General features: G+C 53.2%; 1 protein-coding gene across 11 annotated transcripts in view; it reads right to left on the bottom strand.

The window, feature by feature from the left end:
• Positions 1–1736: 1736 nt before the first annotated feature.
• The window catches only part of Ubr4 (ubiquitin protein ligase E3 component n-recognin 4), a 108099-nt gene continuing 97434 nt past the window's right edge, over positions 1737–12401 (bottom strand). For 8 of the 11 annotated variants that reach the window (XM_063287793.1, XM_063287794.1, XM_063287798.1 and 5 more), the window contains 7 exons: positions 12163–12305; positions 11637–11798; positions 10672–10866; positions 8333–8557; positions 5491–5581; positions 4666–4828; positions 1743–2160 (listed from right to left, as the gene is read on the bottom strand). In XM_063287793.1, the coding sequence (XP_063143863.1) occupies positions 2096–2160; positions 4666–4828; positions 5491–5581; positions 8333–8557; positions 10672–10866; positions 11637–11798; positions 12163–12305 (1044 nt within the window). In that variant the 3' untranslated portion in view covers positions 1743–2095. Of the gene's footprint in view, positions 2161–4665; positions 4829–5490; positions 5582–8332; positions 8558–10671; positions 10867–11636; positions 11799–12162; positions 12306–12401 lie in introns of all 11 variants that reach the window. The other 3 variants (XM_063287796.1, XM_063287803.1, NM_001395108.1) reach the window with 2 other exon arrangements.

Below are 12401 nucleotides of genomic sequence, written 5' to 3'. Positions count from 1 at the left end.
CAAGTGAGAAGAGCAGGGCGAGGATGGCAGGCAGCACTACTGCAGACACAAGAAGTCTGTCAGACGTCCTTCAGCAGGCCCTGCCAGGCCTGGGGTAGGCTGGCTCGAGGGTACACAGCAAGCAGCTGAGTGTGTTAGACGTCTTTTGAGAACTTCAAGAGGAGAAACTATTTCCAACAGAGGTCATTACTGTTGAGCCCATGTTAAAAATGCCCAGGGAGAAGAGGAGCCAGATGCCCATCTGTGAGAAGGCTCTGCTCTGCTCTGCTCTGCCTGGCTTCTCGGCTGCCTCAGTGGGGCTTCCCCAGGCAGTTTCTGCTGGACAGTCACGAGTCCTGAGCTGTTTGGTCTGTACTCAGGTTGTCTCAGCAGGATACTGTCTCAGCAGGACACTGCGAGTGCCTGGTTTGAGGATGACTTGCCATTTATCTGCCATTACTACTTTGTAAGTTTACTCAAAACCAAAGCTCGGCTACAGTGGGTCCTGGGTCCTTCTCCAGAGGGACAGAGCAGGCCTTTGTGAGAGATAATAAGCAGGGAGACTTCTAGAGAGCTCTGGTGACTTACACTATGTGGGCTTTCGTTAGTCTTCTGACGGGACTGCATTAATGAGGTGTGATCATAAATGCGGTTTGGCCTATAGCAGTCCCTTTTGTACTGGCAGCCCCTGCCCCACATGAAGCTACTCTAGTTTACCAAGTGACAGGATAGTGGCTGACCCTCCCTCAATGTGTGAACTACCTCTCTGGAGTACAGCAGGACAAACAAGTATGTGTAGGGGGAGATTCCAAGAAACCAATGCCAAGGTCTCCATCCTCCTTGCTGAATCTGAGAGTTATATGAGAAAGAACTGTACAATCTTTGAAGGAGAGAGACTGTGTCTTTCCCCCAGGGTAGGCAGGCAGACAGGCAGGCAGGCAGACAGGCAACCTCCTTAGCCCAGGTGGCATCAGGAAGGGAAGCCTGCTCTGGCAGTTTCTGGCAGTTCCAAGGCTAACTCAATCCTCTGTTGCTTGTGCTCTGGTCTGCCAGGGCTTTGGAACAGCACCTAAACAAATTGCCTTTGTCCCTCTGTTAGAGCTAAGCACAATACTCTTGCCTTTTGGCTGCAAAGGCTTTGGGGAAGCAACATGGTGCCTTGGCTGTGGAAGTTATCCAAAGGGGACCAGAGGCACCACAGGCCCAGATGGTCTGGCCCAGGGAGCAAACCTTGTGAACCAGACATTCAGAGGGGCTGATGTCACCAAAGCCTTTGGTTGACTGGCCCTCTGGAACAAAGAGACAGGAGTTAGCCAGCTCTTCACAGGCTGTGACTGGGTCAGCCTTTTGCTGAAGTCTGGGAAAGGCTCTTGGGAGCCAGCGAGTGGGAGCAGGTCTCAGAGGCCCTCACCCGTCAACTGAGGTCCCAGCTGGGGACTCGGGGTGCTGGATCAGTGAGTGCACAGGCTCTTCCCCAGGGCGGGTGGGCAGAAGAAGCAGGCCTAGCAGTGGACACAGCTATTCTCCCTATCCTGACCCTTTCCTGGAGCCTCTCCTCTCTGGCTGGCAGCCAGCAGGAGACTGGGAAATCTTTTCAAGGCTTTTGAAGTAGATGCTGAGCCCTCTTCTGGCTAGGGACAAAAAAACCATCCATGAGACCCCAGAGGAGGCCAACTCCGTTCCAGCAGTCTTCCTGGTGTCACTGCAAGGATGAGTTCACTGGAAAGCACTGGGCGAGCAGAGGCTAGACCCTCTTCCCAATGTGTACTAAGTCATTCATTTATTTCAAGATGTACACACTCACTCTGGCCGGGACAGCTCACAGCTCCTAGGTACGCATAGGTCCTTCAATGGCCTGGGCGACAGACAACGTCATAGCCAGCGCAGCACACACACACACACACACACACACACACACACACACACACACACACACACACGCGCGCGTGATAGAACAGGAAGCCTACAAACCCCAAGCCACTCCAAGAAAACTGAGGGAGGAGGGGGTGCTAATGCAGCATCCGTGGGGGAAATGAGTGCACACGGAGAGATGAATGAGGGGAGAATGCAAGCTAGCTTCAATCTCGTCACCGCGATCTCATTTCCATGGGGATGGTCAGGGGACTGAGTTCAACAGGTCCTTTAGGAAGCTCTCTGGGTCGGTGATTTCTGATAGAAGACCTGGAAAGCAGAGACAGTGTGAGTGGGAGTAGCACAGGGCCCCCAGCCCCAACGAGTCACAGAAGCCTTGTTCACGCATAGAACATACTGTGCCAGCATGTTCCAGTGGATTCCAGCAATGGTGGGGAGGTGGCCCTGTGTGACTAACAAACACTCTGCTCCAGAAGTGGGTGCTGCCAGAGACAGTGTGGCAGAGGGAAGCCAGCTTAAATTCTCCAGAGTGGAGGATTTCAACTTGCCCAGGGGTCACTGAAGGGGCTCCAAGTTTTTCTTGTTCTTGTTCAGGCTCTCCGACCCCAGACTGGCCTCAAACTCATTATGTAGCTGACGACCTCCTTTGAACATCTGTGCTACTATGTCTGGTGTATGTAGTGCTGAGGACAGAACCCAATGCTTCCCACATCCCAAGCAAGCTCTCTTCCAGCTGAGCCACACAGCCCTACCCCAGGGTGGTGACCTGTGTGTGTGGACACCTCATGTATTTCTCTATTGTCCTCACCTTCTTTTCTAAGACTGATCTCTCACTGAATCCAAAGCTTGCTGGTTGGCCAGACTGGCTAGCCAGCAAGCTCAGCTTGGGGATCCTATCACCGGCAGCTGTCCAGTGCTAGGGTTACACCTCTACCTGGCCTTTATGGGGTGCAGGGGTCAGAACTCAATCCTCATGCTTGCACAGCTGAGCCATAGACAGGCAATGCTGATGGCCTCATGGGCTGATGGACAGAGCAGAACAAAGGCCTTTGATTCTTCTGGGCTTCGGTCCCACCAGGCCTAAATTCCTAAGCAAGCTGCCAGAGCTCAGGGTTCCATTTCTTCAGCTTTCAGAAAGAGACAACAGGGTCCCCTCCCTGCCTGCCATGGGAACTAACTGAGGTTGGCCTTCCTAGCAGAAGAACCCAGTGCACTCTCTACACAGAGTCAGGGACCTGACCTCATCAATAGTGCAGAGGAAACACTGAGGCAAACATGAGCATTCAAACCAGTCACCTCCAAGTATCTGCAGGACCGAGATGCAAAGCAGCCAGGCCGCTTCTCTTGGTTCTGGAAGGTGTTTTGTTCTTGAGTCTGAACAGAGCACGGCTGCTGTTCTGGTAGTTTAAAGGTCTGAAGTAAGGTCTGAGGTCTAAAAGCCTGACCTCACAGAGGAGGCTGGAGGCTCTGCCGCTAGGGCCTGTGCAGGGCAGTCCTTCACCCTGGCCACCTCTTCTCGATAGCTTTGACTTCCACACAGACAAGCTCTGTGTTCTTGCCCAGGACTAACTCTGAGGGAAGCAGTAAGCCTGTTGCCTCAACAGCCAGGAAGAATAAGGAGCTATGAAGTAAGAAAGAGAGGCGAGCAAGGGCGCCTATAGCAGCTCAGACAGCAAGGCAGACCCAGAGACACCATCCCAGGGCAGAGTACCCACTGGGCCATGAAGCACAGCCTGAAAGTCCCCAGTGCTGGAAAAACAGGAGAGTGCATGCAGACAGGCTCAGACCCTTAGTGGGTCTCCTTCCCAGAGGACACAAAGATAAGTGGGAATGTTAACAGCAGTGCTCACTTGGCAACAGGGCCTGGGGGACCCCTCATCTGTATGCATACGATTCCCACAGTGACCACTAGAAAGCCGAGGAGCAGGAGCAGTTGACACAGAAGCTGGGCAGGCTCAGTCACATCTGCTTCAGTGCAGTACCTGTGCCCCTCTAAGACAGTGCCAGTGGAGACTGTGACACACAGTGCCTTGGGACCCAGGAGCTAGAGTCTGTAATCCTGGGTTGGTCCTTCCAAGCCTGAGCCCAGGCCATGCCCTGCTCCCATCACTTTCTAGCTATGAAATCCAAGCAAGAGTTACAGTATTTGCACCAGAGTGACCAATCCTACAGATCGTTTGTACAGGGGGAGCATGGTCACGAGGGGCTGGGAGCTAAGGCACACCAGCCCCATGTTGCCCTTGCCGCGCATGCTCACAGGCACTCCTCACTGCCTGCCTCTCCACCTACTGCCCAGGGCTGGGAGGCAAGGAAGGCAGGGGGGCCCTTTCTCCTGTTAATTCTGACTAAAAGTCAGAACCAGAGGTCTCTGCTCTACCCACATCCACTGATGTAACCGCACAGCTTCCACTAACAGCACAGCAGGACAAGGCTGAGCAGAGCAGCCCAGAGCCCTGGACTCACGTGCCAGAGGTGAGTCTCAAGGCACCGGACAGTGCATGCAGCACTGCTGCTTTCTCGTCTGTGGGTGCTTTCATTTGGGGGTGGGGGGCGATGGGAAGGAGGCAGGAACCTGTAGGAATCCTGCATAGCTCTGGCTGTCCTAGAACTATCTGTGTAGACCAAGCTTGCCTGGAACTTACAGAGATGCGCCTGCCTCTAGAAGCAAGTCCCACACTCCTGGCCAGTGGGCTGTTTGAGCGGTCAGTGTGCGCCCGCCTACTTCTGCTCTGTGAAGATGAAGGCAGCGGCCAGCCCCTGAGGCAAACTCGGGCTCTGCCCCAGAGAATCTCTCCAAGAGAAAACTGCACTGACCTGCTGCGTCGAGGAACTCTGAGAAGGTCTCCACTGGCATGAACTCCTCCTGGAAGGTTTTCAGGGCTTTGTCGGCAGCTTCGTAGATGGGCATGTCATTGTGGCGGATGTACTCAGCCAGAGAGCAGGACCAGCCGCCCTCAGTGTTACTAGTGGGCACCTTCTACAAGAATCAGTGGGACATGGGGCCAGGTGAATAACTGGATGGAGCTGGCTTTCTTTCTGTGTCTAGTCAGCTAGACCATCTCAGTGCTACCGAGAGCCCACCCAACATTTAACAGACCCTTTCTGGAAACAAGGAGGTCCTGCCTGCAGGGTTCACCAGCCTTGTTCTCTCGAGGCCCTCTTTGTTTATGTAATGCTCTATATGATCCCACCATTTCAACATGGGACACCCCACACCTGCGTTTCTGAAACCCAAATTTGACTGACATGCTCTGACTAGACCACTCCCCTGATGATCAAAGGGCTCACTACCCTCCCCACAGATGTGTGGGTCCAGGCAAATAGTGAGCAGGCCATCCGACTTTAAGTGGGGCTGTGTAGGGCTAATTTACATGGGGTAAAGTGTTACACAGAAAAAGAGCAGGAAGTCTATCAGTGTGCTTAGAGCTTACTGTCTGGAGGGTGCATGACAAAGTGGCCTCAGCTGCTGACAGCTGGAAGTGCAGGTCTGAGCTGAGGGTGTGCACCTCTCCCTAAGTGGTTCTTTGGGCAAAGAGCCCAAAGCCAGTAAAAAGCCTTGCGATGTGGCCACCAAAAGGGTTTGGCCAAGGACACGCACAAATCTCCTATCAGGGCTGACTGGGCCCTGACGCGCCTTACCTTAAACATGTTATAAATGAGATCAACGAGAGCCCAGAACAGCAAGGAAGAACGGTAGGCAGAATAGTCTTTCACCGCCTTATCTGTCAACCTGGAAAAGCAGAGCAAAGCCTGTCCGTGAGGACCCTGGAGGACACTGCAGAGACAGATAGAGAACCTGGGGACTCAGGGCTCGTGGCCTGGTCCCAGGGCTGCTGCACGAACTCCACCTGGCAGTCCAACACTGTTTTTTTTTTTTTTTTTTTTGGTTCTTTTTTTTTCGGAGCTGGGGACTGAACCCAGGGCCTTGCGCTTCCTAGGCAAGCGCTCTACCACTAAGCTAAATCCCCAACCCCCAATCCAACACTGTTAAACTGAGGCACCACAGTCAAGGACATATTTAAACGCGGCTCTCAAATGCTCTAACTCAAGTACAAGGATTAAGTGCTCCCTTGTACTAGCCCCTCAGAAGGTCCCAAATGAAATAGCACCTAACGATGAAGAAGAAAAAACAAAGTTCCAGCTCAGACTTTCCCTGCCTCCAGGAGTAATCTACCAGAGAGCACAATCAGCCAAACCCGCGCTCTACAGAAAGCTAGCAAACCCGTAAAAAAGCAGTGTTGAGCAACCGTGACGTCCAGGACTGCCCATGCAACTACTCAGTACCTCTCGAATCCTAGGGTAATCCTGGAGCCACCCTCACACCCCTTCATCTCTAACGTGAGTGACTTAGAGGCTTAGAGGGCAGCTAGTGACTGGGAACACTGGGGGCGCCTCTGTCAAGGTCTACTGTCTGTGGCAGACAGCCCCCCCCCCCCGTCCCACCCCTTAGGAGGAACCATCCCACTGGGCTCTAAGGCTCAGAATGCCCCAACACGGGAGTAAGGGGGGCTGCGGGAAGCAAAGGACAGAGGAGCTCAGCCATGACTAAGCTCATGCCCCACACCTCACAATGCTCTGGTCGGTCGCAGGTCGGTTGCAGGGGGCTCAGTATCCACTACGTTTAGTTCAGGGCCAGTGGAAACCTAGTCAACTTCCAGGCCAAAGTATCTGCTGAATCTCTTCAACGGTAGCTCACATACCAGGGGTGTGTGAGTGAGTGTGTGTGTGTGTGTGTGTGTGTGTGTGTGTGTGTGTGTGTCTGTCTGTCTGTCTGTCTGTCTGTCTGTCAGAGTTGGGAAACTGAACTTGGGGCCTCATACACACTAGGCGAGTGCACAGAGTCATCTGCCCCAGCCTTTAAAGCTATAGTTTGTGTGTCTGCTAAGGCTTCCTACCCCAGAAGTACAGGAGGTCAGACAAAACCTACTGCCAGTGACACCACCCACTTCCAGAATGAGAGACATCCTCAACCTCTGCTCAAAGGGCTCTCCTTCGAGGGTGCCCCAATCCTGGCAAACCCTCAGCACCTTTTCTAATCTGTCTGGCAAGCAGCAGGCTCAGAGCCTGGACCACAGCCGGGCTGGGCCCTCTCTGTAGCTGTCCTGCTTTGTTAAGCATGAGTCTTGGGTGACCCTGCCCAGCTTAATTATTTACAGCTAATTAGGAAAGGTGACTAAACTACAGAGAAAATGGCAATGCCCGATCGCAGCTCAAGCTGGATCTCCTAATTAGGCCAAATCAGCTTTTCCTCAACTGCTGGGCTGGAATGAGCTCCACTCTTGGTTGAGCTCAGCTCAGTTCAGGTGGGCTTAGACCCTGTTCTGCTCCAGGAGCCTGATAACCGGCCACCCTGTATGCCAAGAAGGCAATTCCTGTCTCACTTAACACTTTGGGCCTCTGAAGACCTAAGCTGACTTCCAGCAGCTAGTTAACTATTAACACTAGGGCTCCAGGCGATGATGTGTTTGGAATGGGGGCAGGAATCTAACACTCATTTCTTCCCACTTGGCCCAAGCAGGCTTCTTCCTGGACAAATTTAACAAGACAATAGCAACCTGGTCACCCTGGGACATAAAGTGCCAGAGCTAATGGAGGTAAAGATCCCAAGTGGACCAACTGCTGTCTCACAGGGCATGTCTTCACCATGGCTGGAAGGGAGCCTCCTTCTGCTCCCTTATCAGTCTCTATGTGTGGAAATGATCCCTGAGTCCAAGCTAACAAGTTCAGAGGCTATAGCAGGACAGGGACACCTGCTGACACTCAGCTATAGAAATAAGCTACCAGGCCACATGCTATATTGCTGCTCCTCAGGGTAGGTGAGGGACTATTCAGGATTACCATCAGCCCAAGGTCTGGCTACATGTACTCTTTATGCTGTGAACATGTACTCTGTGTGCTGTGACCACTGGGGTATTGTCAAACAGCTTGGGAGGAAGGCTCTGATTTCACTTGCAGATGGTTCTTTTAGAGAGCCCCCCTGTCTGACCCAGACTACAATGCAAAGTCAGGAAAACAAGGACCACTTTCTGTGTGTGCTCCTCTGTTGAGTGCAAAGAGAATCTAGAAGGCCTGAGGGGTGTGGGGCAGGAAGGAGGAACAAGCTTTGAGTCATTGGAAAAGAAATCCCCAGATAGAGCCAGACTGAGACTTCCCTAGTTTATAGCAAAGCCAGCAAGAGCCATGAAGTCAGGCTCCTTAGCTTAGCCTTCCCGGTCTATAAGTGCCTCATCCTATCTCCCTAGACCTCGCTGTCTTCCTCTCTGAATTTTCAACAGATTCACCTTATTCAATGACTGAACATGAGACCCAGAGGGGCTCAAGCAACTGTCAACCACCAGACTAAACACTTAGGAGGGCAGGCTGGAGCCAGGTCAACAGCCAAGTCAAAGCAGCACACCTCCACCAGGAACTCATGACCGAGACAGCCAGGGAACACACTGGAAGACACTGAATGCAGCAACTTCCCAAAGCAGGTACTGACCTGGTGGCTCCTCCTGGAGCCACTGCCCGGGCATGCGAGGCCACCAGCAGCCTGCGTAGGATCTCCACTCGAGTGGCTTTCCACTGCTCAGGGGGGAGGACATGCAGGGCTAAGATGGTGAAGTAGTGGGGCCCATCTACATCAAAGGCACTCTCTGTCCACTTCTCTCTGGGCTGCTCCAGGAAGCCTTGGAGGTTCTTCTCCTCCCGGGACGTTGCTCGGGTCCTGGAAGAGAAGAATTCTAATGGGAGCAGGGAAGGGATGGAGTCAACCAGGATGCCACTGGGCAAGCCTCTGAGCTTGTTGAACTTCCATCCACACCCTCCTCTTAGCAACCCAAGCCTCCTACTCTCAGGTCTGTGGCTGTTCGGAGGGCATGGTTACCGACTCTCCAAGGTGGACTTGTCCTAAAAGTCCAGGGAAGCCTAGGGAAGTCACTGAGCTGGTTAAGCAATAAAGCTGAGGAGTGGGTCCCTGACAGTCAGCAGGCTGCCTTCTCTGCATATGACTCGGTCTGCCCTGGGTGTGTCCCTGGTACCCAGGCTCCCTGTTTGGGCTGTTTGCTCACGACCAACCCTCTCTCCCCGTCCCCAGCACTCTCTTTCTGGTGGTCAGCTGCTGCTTGCCTGAACTGCCAGTCAAGCTGATGACCACGCACGCTGACTGCCAGGCATCATTCTTAGGCTGCATGTGGATTCTCCCACTTAATCTGCATGAGTGACAACCACCTGCCCCAACCGTGCAGGAGAGCAAGCCACAGTAGTGGGAACTAAGCACCGTGCCGAGCGATGACTAGACTGAGGCCCCAGTCTAGCTCTAGAATCTGTCATAAGCCTCTCTCATGACAAAGTCTTGCCAGTGGCCAGGAGTCTCCAGCAGTGTCCCTACAACCTCCTGGCACTCGTCTATGAGAAGACAAAACACCACCAAGAAACCCAGTGTGCAGACCGCAGGTAGCATGGCCACACACACGGGCTATAAAGATGCAGGAAGATGGAACAATACTTGGAATTTTTGCTCCTGTAAAATGGGTATGCCCAGACAGGGCTGGAAGCCTAACTATCCTCATCCCTGTGGGAACCTCAGGCTTCTGGCCTTGACAGGCTCTGCTCAGGTTCGAGTTTGCTCACTTGTGCAACAAATTTGCTTTTGTGAGTGAATGTCCCATCAGAGGTCCAAGTGCCTTACCACCAAGCTCATGCCACTGCCTAAGGGTCAGCAAAGGAAGCAGCCTGTGGCTGAGGTGGCTTCAGGGTTAGCCCTGCCTGGCCAAGACAACTGCAACAGAGCTGACACCTGAAGTCACCAGTTCCATCTGGCAGGGTCAATCCTGGGAAGTGTTTTCCTCACCAGGTCTCTGCCTGAGCAGTCCATTCTAGCTCACGGCTGCCAAGAGACATGTCTCTGCAAAACCCACAGCCTCTGTCAGGGCCCCAAGAACACTGGCAATTAGCACTGCTGAGGCCTGCAGCAGGCTCCAGACAGTAGAAGGCCTGTGCTGTTGGCAAAGCCAGGTGTCTGTCCTGATAGCCAGGGTGTTTGCAGATGATGTCATGAGCCCTGCCCTGAAACTGAACAATGAAGCCTGCAGTCTCAAGGTCAGACTTTTTCTCCCGAGGAAAAGGGAGGAAGGGAAAACAAATGTTGACAGGGAAAGGAAGGGAATATCACGCTGGCACCTCAACAGCATGGTAGCTGCATGGTGGACTGTGCCCATTCTTCCCACGGCTACCAGCTCTGCCCATGAGAGCTGCGGAATCTGCAGGAGAAGGGTCTGGTCTGCACCCAGTCAAATAAAACTCAGGAGTGCAGGCACAGAAGTATCTTAACTTGCTTCCAAACCAGGCTGTGAGCGGGAGGCTTCCACCCCTTAGAGGCCTCTTTGAAGCCATTTCTAAACAAACAGCTTTCTTCCTGGCTGCATTCCTGTTCAGTTGCTTTCCCAATATTCAACACCTCTCTCATCCTCGCCAGAAGAATTACTGCAGGCCAGTGTTCCACTCATGCAGCAGCCACAGACCCACTGGAAACTTGCAGCTGAGCAGGCTATGTTGCCCTTACTAAGGACGTGATCAGACTCTCACGCATGCTCCCTCATTTGGAGAGTGGAAGCAGCACCTTCTCCTTTCCTGCTCCCTCTGAAGGTCAGTCCAAGACTAGAGCCCAACTGCCTGACGTGGAGGGGACAGCTTTGGAAAGGAAGTTACCATCCTTGCTGTATTCTGCAACCTTCAACTGTGGACAGCCAGCCCCTCCTGAGCAAAGGCTGGGGATCTAACTAAGCAGAGAGGCTCAGGGAGTGTCGGCCAAGGAGGTGTCTTGGGTTACAAGGTACTGACGTGTTCAGGACGTAAAGCACAGTGTGAATGATGTACGGGATCAGGTGGATGTTGCTCTCCCGACCGCCCCCACCGGTGTCTGCACTGAATGACTGCTCCATGGCGAAGCGCAGGAAAAGCAGTTTGATGTCGTGGATGTTGAGCTGGTACGTGGGCTCCCGCTGGCCGGTACACTCCTGGAGGTAAGTGTTGTGCCTAAGAACAAGCAGAGCCACCATGACACGGAAGCCAGACTCCTGGTCAAAGCCGAGCTCCCTTTCTGGACACCTCAGCCTGCTGACTGCAGAGGTCAAATGGGGGCTCTCAGGAGGACTGAGCCCAGAAACATGGCTGCTTCTGTGACTGCATGTGAAGCTCTCAATATGGGAGAGAGGCCATCACTTTGGGGGTTCATTTCTTTTCTCTCCCTTTGCGTAGCCCTGGCTGTCCTGGAACTCACTGTAGACCAGGTTGGCCCCAAACTCACAGAAAACCACTTGCCTCTGCCTCCTGAGTGCTGGAATTAAAGGCATGTGCTACCTGACAGGGGGCTCATTTCTTAACAAACAGATGTCATGGTCACAAGTGGTGACATTCTGGTGTCAAGATGATTTATCCTTACTGATCTTTCATCCTACCACATGCTGTTTTCCTCCCCGGATCAATATACAATCGGTTGTGTTTCTTACTAACTGGATGACCCTAGGGAAACGACTCCACCCATGCCCCAGTCTGTGCACCTGTGCAGCGATAACCATAGTACACAGCTGAGCATGCTTCCACCATCACTGTCAATTACTGCCAGGGGTCTGGGGTACTAAGGACTCCACAAGGTTTCCCAAACACACGAGGACCCCAGACAAGCCAGAGAAGCCTTAAAAGGAACTACCCAACCCCCCAGCTACTTTCATAATTTAAACATTAGAGCCATATAAGTGGACTCTGGGAAAATCTGACCCTAAGGGCTAAGGACACTCAACACTCACCTAGCTAAACAAGTGGCAAAAGCTGACTCAGGGACATGGGGGCCCCAGACCGGAAGGAGTCCATTGCACTTCGTGTTGGCGTTCTGCAGGGCAGCACTTTCCCACTCTTCCCGGCCTCTAGCCAACCTGGATGGGGACAGGGAGGAGAGCAGGGACAAGCAACTGCTGGAATTAACCCAGTAATGAGGCCCCAGGTGCTGAGGGCTGGCCAACACTAGCCCCGGTCCTAGGGGGACAACTCTCCACCTGTAAGCTCTGTAAGTCAATGCTTCATTAGCTCAGGCAAGCAGACTGCTCCCACCACCCTTGGCCAAGGCCAAACATGCAAAGCCCAACAGGTTCTCTCATACAGCAAGGACAGCTCATGGACCTGTGAGGGTTAAGGCAGACGCCTACTGCTTGGAGACCAGAAAAGCAGGCTTGAAGCCTCGAAGCCCCAGAGTTAGTCACCTCAGCCCCCATACCGCCCAGGCCCTGAGCTGCAGGCCCACTCATCTGAAGCCGCTCTGCAAGAGCCAAAGCCTACCTGACAGCAGCCAGGTGACAGTCATAGTGCACGATGTTGAAATGGGACACAGTGCTGTAGCCCTGCTGTTTCCGAGGCTTGTTCTCCATCTCCTCCAAGGCCACCCGCTTGGTGAAAGTGTAAATGCCTAAGACCTTCGTGGGCTGCAAGACCAGTGCAGAAAGGAGGAGTGAGGAGAAATTCCCTGCCAAGGACACATTGTGACCTCCGAGACTGTCTTATTTATTGAAAAGCACTAC

Source organism: Rattus norvegicus, chromosome 5 (genome assembly GCF_036323735.1).
Source record: "Rattus norvegicus strain BN/NHsdMcwi chromosome 5, GRCr8, whole genome shotgun sequence".
Taxonomy (NCBI): domain Eukaryota; kingdom Metazoa; phylum Chordata; class Mammalia; order Rodentia; family Muridae; genus Rattus; species Rattus norvegicus.
The sequence above is the reverse complement of the archived record's forward strand: the minus strand, read 5'-3'. Positions and strand labels throughout refer to the sequence as shown.